A 19872-nucleotide genomic window follows, 5' to 3' on the forward strand; every position below is an offset into this window, starting at 1 on the left:
GCGGAGGGAAAAAATAAGTGACGCCATCTTTTTTGTCATGCTCCACAGTGTAGCTCCTCCCCCTGTTTTAATTGGCTTATGCAACCATAAAGGACTGACTGCAATCACCGGCTGTGAGTCTGTGCTGCTTCGTCACCAGTGTAAGAGCAGCACTTTAGAGAGCCGAATGAGGGAGACTGTGTGTTCCTGCAGTGATTTCATGAGATTGTACGGAAGTGCTGGTACTCCGAGAGTGTGTGAGTGTGTGAGTGTGTGAGTGTGTGAGTGTGTGTGTGTGTGTGTGTGTGGTTTAATGGTATGTGCAGACTGTGCTCCGTTATCTACAACAAACATTAACTTGATCTTTTGGTCACTAATAGGTAACTCTTAAACACAGCAGAGTCTTTTGTTCACAGAGTATATATGGCAAATACATAAATGTATATAAAAATAAGCTGAGAACATTCAGTGAATCTCATGATGTCTTGAGGTGTCTGAGTCTCCAGCAGTCTTGGTTCATCTCAGTCTTCAGGGATTGGGTATTCAGATTCATTTTTCATAGTCTCGAAAGACAGAAACCTAATGCAATTCAATTTGCATGTTTGGAGGTGGTTTTAAATGTGATTGCATTCAGACAACAAACAATATAATTGGATCCAAAATGACAGAAGCGCAGGGAGAGCACCAAATATTAGTTACTGGTCTCGTTACCAGTGCAACCCACCCCGATATGATTGTGTTGTTTAGACCACTGAGCAGTGTCTTTGGGAGTATAGTGGCTCCTCAGAATCTTTGGAAGTCTCTGAGTGTCTCAGGGCATCTCAGAATCTTTAAGTGTCTGGGTCTCTGTGAGTCTGGGGGCTTTTCTGGGTCTTTTGGAGTCTTTAGGCTTCTCTTAGTCTTTGGGAGTCCAGACTCCTTGGGCTTCTCTGAATCTCTGAGAGTCTTTGGGCTCCTCAGAGTCTCTGTGAATCTTGTGGCTATTCAGAGTCTTTGGGCTCCTCAAAGTCTTTTTTTATTTAAAATTGTATTGTTTTCAAATTATTGTTAATAGAATACTAACATTTAGCATTCAGATTGTGGTTAATATGGCTAATTGCTAATAGTTGATTGTTGTTATTAAAGTTGTAATTTGTGTAAATCTGGTGTTTGTTTCTGTAGCATTAACTGTACTTGAACTCTGAACTTCAGACTCTCACTGACCTTTCCCCCCTCTCTCTCTCTCTCTCTCTCTCTCTCTCTCTCTCTCTCTCTCTCTCTCGCTCATCCTCTTGTTTTAATATGTAAACAATAGCTCCAGTGGAGTGAGGGATTGTGGGCCGGTGCGTGCTGTTTGGTGTTTAGGGCAGCAGTAATCTGATTAGAGTCCATTATGGGACAATTAAGAACGTAGCCCTGTGGATCCAAACACACTTTCACACGTGCACACACACACAAGCAATCAAGTCAGTATTGGTCGCACACTGACCCTCATTTCTGAACTGGTCCTGGATCAGTTTTTCCAGTTCAGGCTTTATCTCCTTAAGCTTGAAGGGGCCAGTCATGGAAAACTCTTTGTCCTGACCGTTTCCATCTCCGGACAGAGGTTTGACTGAGGTGTGAGGAATTGGGGCCAGTTACAATAGAATGATTTGAATATGCAACAAAAAGAGAAGATGTAAGTGGCGATTGTTTGATTATATACTATTAAAAATAAAGCTGAAACAAAGGGGTTTTGAGTAATGTCACAGAAGACTGTTTTTGTAAACACTGTTGAAACAACATGGGGCAGAGAATCTTTAGGTTTGTAAAGAATCTATAAACTTTGTATGCATGAAGATTTTTTTTAAAGTGTATTTGTCATATACGTAGTCATACACGATACAATAGCAGTGAAATGCTTTGATAAATGTCCCATCATGTAAAAAAAAAACCTCCAAATAATAAAAAGTGAAAACATATAAAACACATATAAGACAACATACTATATATGTATAAATATCAGCTAACTCCTAGAACATTGCGTTGATCCTTTTTAGACAGATATTTCTGCTGTGTTGTTTTTTTTTTTTTAATATATATTTGTGTATTTATGCAGAGACTTTTAAGCAGGCACGCTGTTTTGTCCCCTCCCCGCCTCACACATGCAGTACAGATTTACTTCTACTGTAGACTTTCACATAGTTTAGGTCTAGGGATTCACAAACATCTAGTGGCATAAAAATATTTTTAAATTAAAATTTTCAATTTATTGTTCATTTAAAAAGTGACATTCTACCTAAAACAGAGATTTGATATGTACAATGATAGTCACTAAATATATAAAAGTTCTATAAAATAAATGTACGCATTAGAAGAATATGAAGTTACTTGTAAAGTGGCAAATGTGCAGGAGTCGATGCGCAACATAATTCTGTGCCGCTGAGCAGGTGTATTATAAGAATTGTGATAATTTGTGTGTGTGTCTGGACACATACGTAGGTTAGTTTCACAAAAATGGTTCTTAATGCAACTAGTAATGACTCTTTTGTTGCATCTCTGGAAGAGACCTTTGTAGCAGTTTTATATTTCAGAGTGCGAGGAATAAAATTGTTGTAGACAGTACATTGTTCTAGACTGCGGCCCCTTTAAAGTGATAGTGGTTCAGCCATGTAATGAAGTTTATTGTGGTTCTGTCTTCTTGGAAAATGCAGCAGGCGCTCCTGTGGCGAGTGCGTCAGAGAGCATTAGTGCTGATCTAGGATCAGGTTCCCTAATGAATAGTGGATAACGTACAGTGCTGAGCTGATCCTGTATCGTAGTAATACTGAGCTGCCCGTTACAGGAGAGACCTCTCTGCTTGCGGCTGCTTTGAATTTCTGTTGGTAAAAGAAAAGTTGGCTGCCCCCTCTGTGCCCTCCTGGCACTGTATAACTGCAGGAGTAAACTGTAACTGTAACTTCAAACACCTTTAGGTGTCTTCAAGCACAATTATGTAGTATTTATTTATTTTTTTAAATCCTATATCAGCAGCTTTTGAGTCACATTGATGCTGCACAGGCTGTTCCCAGTCTGGGACAGAATACTACTACTGCACTATAGAACTTAGGTGGAACTGCATGCTGCACGACCCGAGTTTTGGTTTTTGGGGTCCTTTGTGTTTAAAAAAAAAATTATGTGCTAAATTGCCTATTGTTTTTCGCTGAACTCTGTTGTCCTCTGGTCATTTTATTCCAGTCCAGACGCACATCTCTGGGTTTCGTCATTTCGCGTTTAATAAAATAGCTATTTGTCCATTGCTATGCACCATAATTACACTTCGGGTACTTCTTCAGAGAGCCGCGTAAACAAAACGGCGAGTGGAAATGGAGGAGCTGCTGAACACAATGTCGTGTGACCAATAAAGCTAAAAAAAAAAACTCACTGGTCTTCTTGTTTTTTCGATTGCAGTCCAAATGCAAGAGTTTTATCACTGAGTAGAAGTGTGAAATATTTTTCTACAGACGTCCCCCTGAGAAATAATCCTGTCCAGATAAAGCTTTAGACAGTGATGTGAGGGTGAATTCCACTCTCCAAATGTAAGGGAAGCAAACCTATTTACAATCCTGTTAATTTACCTTACGATGCTAACAGCACTGCTCTGCTTTTATTGGCTGTTTTTTTTTCTTCTCTGGTCACAACTCACAGCCAAGGTCTTGTTCTTTATCATTTGTTTTTTAGTCTTAAATCGATTTTATTCAGTCATATTAAAGTTTTAAATTGAATTTTAGATAGTTGTTAGATGTTAGATACCCTGATTCCTACCTTTTAAAGGTGATCAAGCAATGAGTTCTATTGAATTCTATTACTGAGCCACTCGTACTGGTCTAGCACCAGTGCAGCAGAGAGTTGAATCTGGTGAAAGAGCTGGAATATGTGTATGTGCATGCAAATGCAAGATGACTCGCCCATATCCTCGGAAATTGACCTCTCATTCTGAAATAAGAGATGACTTGCTCAATCTCTGTAAGTGCACTCGACAGCGGATCAGAGCTGTTGATATAATTGTGTGATTCTTTTTTTTTCTTCTTCTTCAGTTTTTGGGAAGGTCTGAATGAGTCACCAAACCCAAAGGAGAAAAGAGCTAATTAGTCACTGAAATGCACTCGCTAATTTCATCTCATACAAAGTATGAGGAAGTTTTACAAAGTGTAAGTGTGAAGAGATGAATCTGAGGGAGATGATGATTATGATTTTGATAAGTTTGAAACCTTCAGAACTTTCTGCAGGAGTTGCATAATGCAGATAAATCACCTCTGGCCTTGTTGATGTACAGTACTGTGCAAAGTTTTTAGGCAGCTGTGAAAATCAGATTTAACTTATCCTGGTTGCGAGTTATTAATTTACTCAGTAAAACTGATTAGAATAAATACTAAAAACATTAATATTTCTCCTGGTCTAAAATGTGCTATTGTGAGTTAACTGTGAAACCGTAAGAAGAAAAATCTTTATTGTAAGTGAATTTAGCTTTTTTTCTACATAGTGTAGTGATTTTTGGACAGCCCTAGTGGTGAGTGGGGAACTGCAGCTTTCTAAGTTTTCTGGGGACAACATGCCATGTGTAAACCTGTTAATGCATTTTAAACATTTATAACAGCAGTCAGTGGGCACATGGTGGAGTTGCTACCCATAGGCTTCTGTTGTAGTTAAGCTCTTAAAAAATAGTTTTTTACTTTTGTAAGTTATCTTGTGTAATTGCCTTAATGATTAAGTAAAAAGGGTTGTTAAATAAAAAAGAAAGTAAAACATATTTGTTTTCTTTTTAAATTAGAAATTGTCAATATATGGTTATTTTTTGGCATGGCTCATTTATAGCCCTGAGTTTATTACTTATTTTATTTAATGTCTGTAGGTTTTTGGTTTTTATTTAAGTTCTGGGAGAAGCATCAGAATTATTTGTCCATGTTTTTTTCTGTGCAGGTTAGATGGAGTTACAATAAATAATGTTTAAGAATTAGCAGTTCCATATTGTATTGTGCAGGATAGTATCGTCACATTTTTAAATGATAAAAAATAATATATATCATGATTATAGTGATATTGTGTCTTTAAAACAGTTTTGTAGAGTTTTGCCATTTATTTTAAAAACTTTAAGGTTTTTTTTTGTGTGACATTTTTATGCATGTACTAAATAGTCTGTGTTTTAGTATTGTTATAGATTTGTTTGAAACTACTACATTTATACAAAATAAAATAATAAAAAAAAGTTTGCTTATTTTTTTTTTAGCTGAGAGAGTCATGCGTATCCTGCGTGGTTGTACAGGTGTTAAAATGTTAAAATTATGTTCATGCACCTTAATTGATGTACACTTGTGATTCGAGTTGATATTGAGTCTTTTTTATATTGCCGAGTATAGAATTGTCACAGAAATCCCCTAAATTTCTTTTTTTTTTTTTTTTTTTATGTTTTGTCTTTATCTTCTACTCTTGAGTTTGTTTTTTTAATATATTATTTATTTATTGTTTATTGTGTCACTATTACATTGCTTTTTCTATATGCTAAAACATTTTCATACTGCTGTAAAAAGTGAATTTCTCTGATGTGGCATCAGTAAAGTTAAATCAGATGATTTTACTTCAGGGCTGTATCTCTCACCCCTATAAGGGATTTTGAATTGTACTTTTAAAGTTGCTGGGGTCGTCTTCACAAATAAAACTTTTCAGAGTTTTCTACTTAAACTGTTCAGCAATTACACAGATAGACGTCAGGCAGGCCAGAGGGCGGGCTGACATATCACTCCAGCCTAGTGGGAGTGAGACGGTGTAAAGGTCTAGGCTCAAAGGTTGTTCATTAGGGAAAAGGTCGACTGCTGTCCAGCCACTGTGTGTGTTTTTCTTTTCTTTTTTCTTTCTTTCTTTTTTACCTAAAATTCTCTTTTTCTTTCCTTTTTTTCTAGAACAACGATCCCTTGAACATGGGTTTCCATGGATACCCTGCAGCCAGTCAGGTAAGAGCCGCATAAACATAAAGGCAGTAGCTGCTGACCTTGGGTTGGATGGATAGACCACCAGCATCATATTTTATTCACCAGATACAGATCTATAATACACTGATGTCATTTCATTTTCTGAGGAATTCTGGGTAACTAGCATTCCTCTATACTGACACTACTGGCATACAGAGCTGTGGCTGTGAGCTGTGTTAATATGAATTCTGAAGCAGGCTCTGCAGACGAGCATGGGCATGCAATACATAAGAAAAGCAAGTAGAAAGAGTGGTGAGTGGCAATTGCAAGGGGCCCAAGCACTTTATCCATTCAGGGCCAATAGAGGGCACTGCTGAAGTCTTTGTGAACGAAACACTCAGTAGTTAGTAGTTTATGTATGGCAGCAGTCAGACTTAGAGCAGTAATGTGGATGTAATAGTGCTTTTAGTGGCTGTTGTTCCTTGCTAAGCTTGTCAGGTTCTTGACAAATACCTAATACATAATGGTATTTTTAATCACCTACAGCTCGCTGAACATGCTGGGACGTCCTTAAACTCGCCTGCAGGCCTTGAAAGTAACAACCTACACAATTTAAACAATTCTTGTTATGTTTAAGGTACCAGTAATTGTGCCTCCGAAGTCTGACAGAATCCTGTCTTCTTAAACACATGCGTGTCTAAATGATGGACATTTCCAGTTAGATTAAAAGCATACTATCAGGGAAAAAAATCCATAGATTTTTTTTTGGGAATTACAGTAGCTTGATCTAATATAGTATTTTTAGTACAAATGTTTATTAGTAGACACTATTCTGTTTCATTAAAGCTTGAACTTACTGTACTTTCAAGCTTTATATATATATATATATATATATATATATATATATATATATATATATATATATATATAGCTTTATTTGAATGACATTTATCTTAAAATAGTAAAGTTTTAAAATGTCCCAGTCTAGGCTTTCCTCATATCAAAATTGTATCAGCGCTGTTAGGAAACCCATTTTTTAATCTGGCATTTTTTTTTTAATTATTCAAACTTCACAATTAATTGACCAATAGAAATGCTAAAAAAGAGCTAAGAAAATAGTGTTTAACAAAATATTTTTACTTAAGCTTCAATTAAGAGTTAAATTTTGTTTTCTTGTTCTATTATGAATTTTAGAGATACAAACCTTTTATGTAACAGAGGCAGTTTTTGCAATTTCACAAAATGTGCACATTTACACAAACATCTGCCTGTTCATCCTGCAGCCATCCAGACCCACTTCACACTGAATCGAGAAAGAATGGCCAGACTGTTTTAGGATGAGGCACAATACACATCAGCCAATGACGACCGATATTATTTACATATTAAAGGCACATTAACAGCTCATTTCAGACTCGTTATAGGAGCAGTTTGTAGAAGGACTGGTTTGAAAATGACCTCATGTGGGCTGTTCAGAGTCACTGCAGAAGCCATAAGACTGATGACTGTGAACATTAAGCCACTGCCCTCTCAGAAATGTGTGTTTTAAGTGCATCATGCCTCTAAGCTACACAGAACAGTCTGTACTTGTTCGAGGATTCTGGGAGTGGTGCAGCACCCCTAGAGGCTGGATCAGGTCAGGCTCTCTTCAGAAAACTGTTGCTAAGCTTGTGCACATACAGGTGCTGGTCAACGAATTAGAATAATTTGAAATAGTGCAATCATGAAATTCTTTGAATGCATTTTTTGTGCAGAAAGCAAATCAGGTGTTCACCGCACCTGTCCTACTCGTTAGACTAATCACAGAACTCGTTACCTGGAAAAATTTGCTCAGCTGAGCTTTCCAAAAGGCCCATTTAGGCCATTTAACTGTGACACTGTTGTTTTATTGAATTAGAATAATGGAGAAACCGTTTCATTGAATTAGAATAAATGCTCAAATTTTTGTTTTCTGTGAAGAGTGTTCACTGTGCAGTATAAAGTCAGGGTTGAGTAGAATTTCTAAGTTGTAAAATCAATCATGGGTAAGCAGCGCGACCTCTCAACCGGAATAGTGGCTCAAATTCAAGCCCTTTGCCAACAAGGCTTGACCCAAACTAAAATTGCTGAGCAGCTCGGCATCAGCCAGTCTTCCGTCTGCAAAGCTCTCAAGAAAAACTGCAGCAAGCGCACCAACTGTTCCGGCGTCCGAAAAACTTCTGCTCACGACAACAAGCAGCTGAGAAATATCGCAGTCAGCAACCGGTTCAAGTCCACTTCCGAGCTCACCGACTTGTGGAACAAGCAGACCGGCGCTGACGTCTCCAGATCAACCACTTACCGTCGTCTGCGCGAACTCGGCTTCAAATCTCGCGTTCCAGCAGTAAAACCGATCCTGAACAAGAAACAAATGGAGAAACGTCTGAAGTGGGCCAAAGAACACGGCGAGTGGACTGCTGAAGATTGGCAGAAAGTGGTCTTCAGTGACGAATCACGCTTCTGCATCTCCTTCGGTGACCAAGGTCCTCGTGTCTGGCGTCGTGGTGGCGAAACCTACAACCACAATTGCGTGAAAAGATCCGTCAAGTTTCCCCAGAGCGTTATGGTCTGGGGATGCATGTCCGCTCGAGGTGTAGGGAAACTCTGCTTCCTCAAGAAGACTGTCAATGCTGCCGTATATCAAGATGTTCTGGAAACGTTCCTGATTCCGACTGTTGAGGAACAGTTCGGCGAAGAAGACTTCATATTTCAACAGGATCTTGCACCGGCTCATGCGGCAAAGTCGACCAAAGATTGGTTCACTAAAAAACAGCTTGAAGTTTTGGCATGGCCGGCCAACTCGCCTGACCTCAATGTAATTGAAAACCTTTGGGCCATCGTCAAGCGGAAAATTCGCGACAGAAAGCCTACTACGCTGGACCAACTGAAGCAGAACATCGCCACTGCCTGGGAAGCTGTGAGTGCGGAAACTTGCGACAAGCTGGTCAAATCGATGCCGCAGAGACTTCAGGCAGTCATACAAGCCAAGGGGGCAGCCACAAAATACTGAGAAAGTGATGATTGTAATTATAATAAAAATTATTCTAATTCAATGAAACGGTTTCTCCATTATTCTAATTCAATAAAACAACAGTGTCACAGTTAAATGGCCTAAATGGGCCTTTTGGAAAGCTCAGCTGAGCAAATTTTTTTCCAGGTAACGAGTTCTGTGATTAGTCTAACGAGTAGGACAGGTGCGGTGAACACCTGATTTGCTTTCTGCACAAAATATGCATTCAAAGAATTTCATGATTGCACTATTTCAAATTATTCTAATTCGTTGACCAGCACCTGTATAGGGTATTTTGTTTGATCCACTTATTTTATTCACTTACAACTAGGGTTTCCACCTTATAGAAATAAAAATAAGGGATGCCCACCAAATAAATAGATAGTTACAATTATATATGTTGTTTATATGGATATTTATGGAAATAAAGAACAAATCGCGTCACATATTGGTTCAATACAAGACACAACATTTTATTGCCAAATACAGGACTTTCTGTATTTTACAGGACGGGTGACAACACTACTTACAACACCCGTGTTGTTTAATATATTATTATGTTTAATAGATTTTTAGTCATGTTTACTCATCCAAAAGCCATAAATGCCTAAACTAACAGGCAGACTATTCAAATAAATTTTTTTTATGCTTTTTTTACCTTTTTTTTTTTTTTTTTTTTTTTTTACAATTATTAAAAAATATCATATTTAAATAAATATATTTGTATCATATTTAAAATATATCCAGATTTAATTTTATAGAATGCAAAAAATATCCCCGTATTTTCTGCAGTCAATTTTAAACTTAAATATATGTTTTTATATTCTGTTTCAGAAATTCCACCAGGCTAAAAAAAAACATGATCTGTTTTTATTTTCTTTTTATTTTATTAATTATTTAGTTGCTGAGAGCTCAAAAACTATGTATCAGTAATGATGACATTAGACAGGCTGTTTCTGTTGCAGCTCCTTTAAAGTATCAGAACATTCGATATATGTAAATTATCTCTGTTCTGATTGGCTGCCAAAAATGTATTACCTATCAGGATTAACACTTCCTCACGCTCTAGTGTGAATAGGTGGAGATAAATCACTGTACACCGAATAGTTATGCAGTATTTAAATTAAGTGTAATATTTTGTGTCATCACAAAAAGTGTTAATCCAAAACATGATGTGTTTTCAGTTAATTTTCATTAATCAATAGTTATATGTGTATTTAATATATATAACTTAACTTTTAGTGGAAATCAATGTATTGAGCATTTCTATTGGTCCATATGTTATAAAATTTGGGTACAGTTTAAAAAACAACTTACAGATTTGCAAAATGGAAAAAACAAAAATATATTTTCATATTCACATCCTAAAAATAAAAATAAGAAAAATTGATGAGACAAAACTTGCAGTGTAGATACTAAATTTTGCAAAAAAAATAAAGACAGAAAATGATACATACATATACAAATACATAGGTGTGAGAGGTTTGATCCCAGTTTTGTTTTTCCTACAGCATTATGCCAGATTGGCTGTTTACTAGAGTGAGCATTAGCATTTGGAGCCGTTATCAGATTGTTCAGTTGTTGCAGTTAATCCTCACATCATCCGTGGTTTATCCTCCTTTCTCTCCCTGTCTAATCCCTCCATCCCTCTCTTTATCCATTTATCACCATGCGTTTAACTCTGTGGCCTGGCTTCAGCCTTTACACTCTTTTTCATCATCCAGCTGCTGCTGTAATTCAGAGAGACCTATCCAGGTGTTCTACTGCAGTAAAACATTAAAGGAACGTGTCACTGTGTTTCAGACTTACTTCTGACTCTCTCTCATCTGTAGCCTGCAGTCACTAAGCAGACAGCATTTTTATCTTCATTCAGTAAAGCAGCTGAAATCTCTTGGTTTAAAAAAGTAGTAACAGGCGTTATAATAGAAGTGAAGGGGCGTTTGCTTACGTTAATCGGCTGTAAGATACAGATACAGCAGGTTAGACTAAAAAACATCTCTGCTTCCACCTTCAGAAAACAGATCAAAAAACACCATAACGATAATGACTGTAGTGTCTGGCTGGTGTTTTATTACATGATATGAAATTCATATAATCATGCGTTTGGAATATTCTCATTTCACGCTGTAGCTTAATGACTGTGCTGTGCCATTATGGCTGAACTGCAGTGGTCCCGTGAGTCCATTAGTGCGCCCGCAGCCCCTCTGTCCATTAGCTCGTGCGGAAGGAACGCAGCTATTGTCAACAGAGAGCGATGGCAGGGCTGTGCTGCTGCAGGCAGTGTGGATTTAGTAGCAGAAATCTCTGATCTTCTCACTGAATCTTTTCAATTATTTTAAAATCAGAAAGGAATTAAACTGTGAGTTGAGTAATGAAAAAAGTAAAAATGTTGCCGTCTTTTAGTTTATTTGGATGCAATTGTAAAATGTGTAGAATATAATTAATTGATAAAAGCTATTTCTAAAAAATCATTTTAGAAAATGATTTAGATGATCTTAAGAAGTCTCAATTTTTCTCCAATTGGATTCAGTTCAGTTAAGTAGTTAGGATTGTTCATTAAAACTTTTATTTTCAAAAATAAATGTTATTTTTTAATGATTGACTATAGCTCAGAAATTTATTTTGGCTACAGATTATGTTCATACTCTATTCAATTACTAAATTATTAATCAATAAAATAAAAATCCATTCAATTAGAATTGATAAATAGTTATACATACAATTTCCCAAAAAATCAGATTTATTATTACAAATTATTTTAATACGGTCAATGTAAAGAAGATTTTTTTTAAATGTAAAGTAATGCGAAATTCTGAAAATTATTTTACGTTTTATGTACTGAACCTGCTTTTCACATTTTTAGTCAAAGTCAAATGTAAAAAAAAAAATAATTGGAAGACCATGGCAAAAAAAAAATTGTGCATACGTTAATATTAAATTAATAATCCATGTGACTATAATCAGTTACAGCATTGAGAAATGGATGGAGTTGAATCGCCACCTTCAGAGGTGTTTTTACACCCCTGCTGAGGAAAGAGTAGAACACCAGAGCAGCTCGAGAGGACACTGCTTACAGGAGGAAGGCTCTGTCTCTCTCCCTCCTGTTATATTTCTCTCTCTCTCTCTCTCTCTCTCTCTCTCTCTCTCTCTCTCTCTCTCATTCGCTCTCTCTCTGCCTCCCAGAGGTGCAAACAGCCCCAATTTACTCACCTAGATGAAGAAAGAGAGCAGAGGGGAGGGGTGACTGCGACACACACACACACACACACACACAGGGAGGGAGGGAAAAGTTTGCAGGTGTGACAGAGGGCAGGGGGAGGAGGAGTGAAAGAGGGGGAGGGAGGGAGCGAGTGAGAGATATCTGGGTGAGGGGAGGAGAGCGAGAGAGAGGGAAGACCGGAGCGGGCGAGCGGAGTGAGAGAGAGAGAGAGAGAGGGAGAGATGAGCAGGCAAGGACACCGTGCTGCAAACGAGGGCTGGGGGTAGAGAGAGAGAGTGTGTGTGTGTATGAGTAAGTGAGTGAGTGAGTGTGTGTGTGTGAGTGAGTGTGTGTCTGTGTATATGTATGTGAGTGTGTGACTGAGACATATCTGGAGCTACAAAAGGTGGGGAGGGGGCAGCAAACGGAAATAGAGTGTGTGTTGAGGAAGAGAGAGAGAGAGAGGGAGACAGAGGGAGAGAGAGGGAGATTTTGAATGTGTGGGAGAAGGAGAGGTGACGGCGAGTGAGAGACAGAGAGAGAGAATAAGAGCGTCGACAGCGTCCCGGTCTCAATACGATGATGGGACTGTATTACCCTTCTGTGTTATCGGTGAGTGTTTGCCAACTGCGTGTGTGTGTGTCCACATGCCAGCTGCTGCTTTTTATTTGGTTGTTGCTGTGTGTTTTTTTCTAACCATGTGCGCTGGCCGGCTGTCCGACTGACCACAAGTTTGTAAAGTCTTATTAATGTCTTACTGGTAATCATTTTATTGGTGATTATTTGACAAATATTACCAAATGACTATTGTCAAACTAAAAGTATGATCTTAATAGTATGGTTTAATTGTTGTAATGCTGTAGGTATACAGTTTGTAGGTATTAATGGTGTTCTGTTTTTTTTTTAATACGATGCTAAGTTGTAATACTATGCTGGTAAAACTGTACTCTTTGTTAGTGCTATACTACTTATAATGCTATGTCAGTTATAATTGTTTGTTAGTACTGTAGTTATCAATTCAGTGCCGGTTATAATAGTGCTAGTTATTTATACTGTACTATTTGTTAGTACTATGCTAGCTATTAATCCTATCCCAGTTTCAATAGTGCTAAATATGCTGTACTGTATGTTAGTACTATAGAGTCATCAATGTAATGTCAGTTAAAATAGTGAAAGTCATTTATACTGTACTATGTATTTATACTATGCTAGTAATCAGTATTATGCTAGTTATAAAAATGCTAGTTACCACTATGCATGTTATCAATTCTGTACTATTTTTAATACTATGCTACCTATTAATACTATTCCAGTCTTTTAATATAGTAATAATTTAACAGTAATAACGCTAGTCATTTACATTGTAGTGTTTTATATATTTGTACTAGGCTGGTAATCAGCACTGTGCCAGTTTTAATATTGCTACTTACTAATACTGTACTATTTGTTAGTACTATGCTAGCTATTAATGCTATCATAGTTTAATGATATGCCAGTTACAATAGTGCTAGTTGTCACTGCTTTACTGCAGTGCTAATGATAGTAGTATGCTAGTTGTTAAAATGCTAGTGCGTAACGCATTACTATTGTTTTTCCTATATATGCTACAGTATTGAATACTAATGCTTCTTATTAGCACCATGCTAGTTATATATGCACAATGCTAGTGGTTAAATCAGTGCTTGTTATTAATGCTATGGTAGTCCTAAGCACAATGCTAGTCATTACAGCAGTATTAATGCAGCACTAGTTATTAGCGCAGTGACAGCTCATGTATTTAACCCATATTGCTAATTATTGCTTCGTCCTGCTCAGCTCGGAGCAATTTCATAAGAGTTGACTAAGCTCCCGCTGTGGCGCCTTGCCTTGCGCCGCCTTTTTGTTTGAGAACAGAAAGTGAACAGACGAGTGTTCGCGTCGCACCACTCCGAGCCCCTATGCACCGGGGTCCAGACTGCAGAAAACCAGGCCTGACATTTTACTGTTAGCTTAAAGATATTAGCCAGCAGATGTGGCTCAGTGTATGTGTGTGTGTGTTGGGCCACGTTGACAGGCAGGCCCAGACTTCTCTCCTGTCTTTTAGCCCCTCCAAATGGCTCAGGGTGAAGAAGGGGGGAGCAGGAGGAGAGGGGGGCAGAGAGTGAGAGAGAGAGCGTGTGTGAGAGAGAGAGGGAGGAAAAGAATGAGCTTTGTTGTCCTCCCCCAGCTGTCCCCATAATTCTCCCCTGGCTTTTTTGAGCGAAAGGGGCAGGTGCCCAGAAACAGTTGTGCTCTCTGCCTCCTGTCTGTCACACACACACACACACAGGATAACTCAAACGTGTGGCTTGTCACACGTTCACATGCATACAGTTGCACTTTACACTGTGTATCCAGTGAGAGCTACAGCGTGGTTGGACTTTCTCTCTCTCTCTCTCTCTCTCTCTCTCTCTTTTACCCTTTCCTCCCTCTCTTGCTCTTTTACCTTGGAATTTTGCTCCCTTTACTGTTTTGACCTCTTTTCCCTCGTTCGCTCTCTCATTTTCTCTCTCTCTCTTTCTCTCTCTCTTCCCCCTCGGGCTCAAGCAGCTGTTATCCCACTGTTTTCCTTTAAAAGTGGAGGAAGGGAGGACAGGAGGAGAGGGGGAGGGGATGGACAGAATGAACAGAGAGAAAGGGACAGAATGGAAATTGATTTTTAAGGTGACGGGCGACCCCCCGCTATTTAAAGGCAAAACAGTAGAAGTAATATGGCTTAAATATAGATTCCTAGCATGCTAGAAAGCATTGCGCTGACAGATGATAGGGGTCCTCTGTCCTGCTGTCTGGATAGCCACTGGGCAGAAAGACGGCCGGACGAGGCTTTGAATATATTGTGTTTAACAAGCCCATTTACCACTTTATTATCTTACCCTGTTTAGAATTAAACATATTGATTATGTTTGTTTTTACCACAAGCCAGTAAAAGCAAAACAGAAGAAAAAAAACAGTGTAATTATTCACAAGTCGTACTGGATAGTCCTGCTGTTCCTCTTGTTGTGTTCTCTTAAGGTGATGTGTTGTTTGCAAGCTGAAGATATTGAAAATGGGTTATCTTTTAGCCTTGTCTCATTTAAAACCCTGGTTTTGGCTTTCTCAGTCTTACTTCTTAAAAAATAAACAGGCTGGTGTTTTCCCTTCTTATGTGTGTTTAGCTTTGGTTTATTTTAGCTCTGGTGTACTGGACTACCTTGTTTTTCGAGGCAGTGGACAGTAGAGAGACGATACTGTACAAGTTACAATCCCCTAGCTTTAGCTTTTAGCCTAGCACTTTTTTCCTATAGCAAACTAAATTCTCATAGTTACCAGAGCCTGGAGGTGATGTGCTGCTCTCCAGTCTCAACACCACCATATTGTCCTTAAGTAACTGTTGCATTTTACTGTTTCACCAGCTTTGGCTTGGTATTTTTGTAGTGGGTGGAGGTTACATAAATGTTGGGGGAGTTTATAAAATAAGACTATTATGTATTTGGATTTGATTCTCTTCTAGCTCTGTTTTGGTTCTACTGAATTTTCTTTTGAGGAAGCAGTTTGTCAGGAAGTTTGTCACTTCCATTCACAAAACTCTTATTATCCAATTCTGCCAAAGTAAATACAATTTGACTTTCTAGGTCACCTTTAAGGCAAGAAAGCAGAGTCATATAATGAGGGCTGTAGGTGTTAAACTGTGGCAAATGCAGGATCACACAGCTGTCTTATGTGCTATGCCAGAAAGTGTTAAGAGGCCGAAGGAGAAATAGAAGTAGAGGGTTGTTGAAATATTTGCAGAGCCCCACCCAAGCGTGTGCCCTTAGGGGAGGGAGAGACGCCTACCTGCCATTTATGGGTTACACTCACACACACACACACACACACACAGAAACACAGGCCTCAGAAAAACGAGCCGTGCAGCAGGCATACAAGTATGGCTTACCTACAGCTCAAAAGAGCCAAAGGCATCCACACCTTAAAATTTGTACAGAAGGTTTTAATAGCTCACACAGCCACATTCGTCCCCTCGGTGAATCATATATGGGTCATCTGATGCACACCAGGAGCTCCCTCCATGCCACATGCTGGCCACTGTGTACATACACTCTTTTAACACGCCGACATATACATACAGGGTCACAGGTCAGCCTGTGATTGTTTACAGGTGATCAGACACACATGCAGAAACATGATTGCATTAGCTGCAGCGCTATTTGTTTCACTATTCAGAAGCAAGTACATCAGACTGTAGCCTACGTGTTTACAGTGTTAAAACATCTACATGGGACTAAGCAATAGCTGATAGAGCTGTCTGGCAGCGTTTAATAGCATTAAGTACTGCTAACTGTGGCTAGTGCTGCTGCTAACCATGCTGTTGGAAATATTGGAAATCTAAGTTTACTGTAAAGGGAATGGCTTAAAATAAATGGAATGGCCTAACTCATCCAAATAAACAGTTTTAGGAGAGAAATCTGTGTAGATTAACACCCAGTACTTGTTCTGTTGGCTATTATTATCTAACTAACTACAAATTTACTCAGGTTAGTTAGCTAGTTAATCAAAAACAGCTGTTTTAAGTTGTCTAATAGTCTGTGTATGTGTGATAGAGGCTGGCTAAAAAACGCTAACTAGCAAATTTCTTTGTTCTTTCTAGTCTCTCTATAATTCTTGTGTAAAAGTTTGTAAGTACAATATTATTCAGACAAATTTGAATGTGTTCTGTGGAGAACAGAGTGTTAGCTATGCTACCTAGCTAAGATAATTTCTTTGATTAGCTGTGCTAAACATGTTTTAATGGTCAGACTGATGGTTTAAAGTTTACTGTGTGACTGAGTTAAACATTTGTGCAGTGTTTAATTAGTCTGTAAGCACACACAACTTTGTATTTGATCGTTTACAAAGTTTTTCTGTTTTAAAAGGACCCAGAACGTGATGTTATTGTAGCCACAGTAATGTTTTGGAAAAAAGTGAATACAGCCCTGCCCTTGCTGTAGCTCTGTAGTCTGTCCTCCTCTCTGTACTTCTCTCTTTCTTTTTCTCTTTCTCTGTTTTACGTACACTCCCAACTGCAGCACCCATACGTCATGCCTTAGTTTGTGGTCACTTTTGCTATTAACCTCTCCTGTCCTTCTCTGTACTGCATGTACTGACACAGCTGATGTTAATGGCCATTGGCTGCTGCCTGCAGACGTATGGAACATTCTAATGCTTCATGATGAACTTTCTCCCGACCGAGCTCAATGCATGCAGACGTTATATAGTTCTGTCAGAAGGTGACTTCGGATTAGCTCATCGGGACAGGTATAGACCATGACTCAGTCCTGTAGAACGGGCTGTGGTTTGAGACGAGGACGGTTAGATGATGATCTCATAATCGGCTCTCTTTAAAATGAAACAACCAGATCTCAATTTTCAATCTCAATCGAGTTTTGTTTTAATTTGTTTAAAAAGTTCTTTATTAATGGACCAATAGAAATTCTCAGATTTACTTTCAATTGGCATTGACAATTAAAAAGGTTTTTCACATTTTTCTTTTGACATTTTAAATATAGAATTTGTGTTTGTGATCATAACTTAGGCCTGGGCACTGTGGCAAAAAAATAAAAATAAAATCATATGATATTTAAAAAGCTTGAACATATACAGTTCAAACACTGTCCCACATTGAGTACAGTGATTTTCTTCCTTTCTTTTTTTTTTTAATAAAATTGCTTTGTTGTTAATTTAATTAAACTGCACTAAATACACTTTTTGTAAAAAGTTTTTAAAAATTATATTGTCAAAACAATAAGAAAATGTATACTAATGTCATATTACCAAATCTTTACAGTGCATGTATGAAGAATTATACAAGGTCTTATATTAAAAATATTATTTAAAATAATATTTAAATTAATTAAATATAAATTAAAAATATTAAAGGTCTGTCTTAGAACGTTCTGGCCAAGAATCATTTTTGGAACATTTTAGAGGGAATTCTGACTGCCTGAAGCACAGCTTTTAACTAAAGACTTCAAACATTGTAGCATGTATGAAATATAAAGCCTAAGTGTGCTACGGTATTTTAAGACCATTCAATGCCACTGATATAATAAAGATTGTATAATAACACAGTTAAATCTATTTAAGGTCTACTGAACTATTAATAATTAATAGTTTGGGAGATGTAAAGTTTAATAAATTAATAAAGTTTATTTTTATGTGAGACAAACGCACACAAAAACGCAATAGTCAATAAATGTTATGAAGTTGTGACAGGCATATATTTTATATTTAGTGGCAAATTTAAAGCAGTGAATGTGATGCAGTATTTTCCTTCATGAGAAGCCCTGCTCCACCTCACTCATTTACACAGTCAGTTCTATTTGTTGCTTATTCTGTAGAATCTCACAGTTAACCTGCACATAGGTGTTTTTTCTTTAAAGTGTGTTTTTCTTAAACATCACACTCCTGCACTCTTTTACTGTGAAGTCTTGGTTCTGGTGTGATCATTCTGCTGTCATGCTTTTGTGAATGGAGCCTCATGTGGGCTGATTAGCGCTTTAGATAGCTGAAATTAAAGAGCCACCTTAAAGGCTGATTAGATCAGAGCTCTGAGCTGTTTATTTAAAGAGAGTGGTGTAAAAAGGCTAACGCGCTAACGGTGGAGCCGGATATTATTGTAATGACTCTCTTTGGCCTCCATATGCTGCATGGACATGTTCCATTGTGATATATCGGTCATGGTATTGTTCATAATAAGAATACCCGTTACAGTGTATCTCTGTATCAGGCTTACTAACTGTTCCATGATTGTCAGAGAGCAGTTTTGTATAGTGTAATAAAATATAGCTATCAATGGTTTCATACTTCTGTACTAGTATATATAGATACTGGTGTTACGTTAACACTATTGAATTTGGAAATCTGCAATGTATTCAGTTGCTTTTTAAGCCTAAAAAATCTTTTTCAGTATTGAAAGATATTTCCTTTCTCATTTTAAAAGCTTGTTTATGCTCATTTTGTCTGTATCTTGCACATTCTCTAAACGCTTATGGCTACATACAGGACGGATTAGTACTCCTTGAAATCGTTGGGGCAGTTCAATCATAACTTGACCACAGTCACACAGACATGATTTTTTTTTTTTTTTTTACAATTAGCTGTACACATGGATTTGTTGACAAGCTGAAGTGAAAGAAGGATTTTACCCAATTATGGCTCAAGCTATGCCATTCAGCTGCTGTTGTGCAGTTCTACTAAAGTTACAGTGCAGCAGCAGTGATCCCGCCCAGAGTGTCCAAAACAGAGACACGTTGTCCCCCTGTTGGCACCAGTGTAATATCAGCATGATTCTGAAGCTGCTGTTTCAATATTTTATGATAAAATTGCTACATAATGTTGCTTTAATGCTAATTTATTTATCCTTAGATGCTGTCATTCCAGGATGAATCTGGACATGTTTTGTCTTGTCATGTCTTGACTGATATTGAATAGTATTGAAGCTTCAGTAGATAGGGGTTTTGCTGGATCTGTGCCTTTAGGAATGAATGATTCACGGCTCTCCAAGTGCTGGGAGTTCATAGGTTAGAGAACTTGTTTTTTTGCCCCGTCATTGTTGCCGTTTGTTTTTCTAATATCTCTTTATGGAGGACAGTGTGAGAGCGTAAGAGTCATTATTTGTTGTTGATGTTGTGTCCTACAGCTGCTTGCGTGTGTGTGTGTGTGGAATGGAGGAGACAGTGCTGAGCTCAGTCCAAACTAGATCAACTAGTTCTTCAGTCGCTTAGAGTGTG

The 19872-nt window shown here is 37.9% G+C and overlaps 1 protein-coding gene across 7 annotated transcripts in view; it reads left to right on the forward strand.

The window, feature by feature from the left end:
• Window positions 1-19872, forward strand: part of rbfox2 (RNA binding fox-1 homolog 2) — a 75037-nt gene that overhangs the window by 15954 nt on the left and 39211 nt on the right. For 6 of the 7 annotated variants that reach the window (XM_022675515.2, XM_049479083.1, XM_022675514.2 and 3 more), the window contains exon 2: window positions 5874-5924. In XM_022675515.2, the coding sequence (XP_022531236.1) occupies window positions 5874-5924 (51 nt within the window). Of the gene's footprint in view, window positions 1-5873; window positions 5925-12314; window positions 12722-19872 lie in introns of those variants that run through there. The other variant, XM_049479084.1, reaches the window with a different exon arrangement.

The sequence above is a fragment of the Astyanax mexicanus genome, chromosome 5 (assembly GCF_023375975.1).
Source record: "Astyanax mexicanus isolate ESR-SI-001 chromosome 5, AstMex3_surface, whole genome shotgun sequence".
Lineage (NCBI taxonomy): Eukaryota > Metazoa > Chordata > Actinopteri > Characiformes > Acestrorhamphidae > Astyanax > Astyanax mexicanus.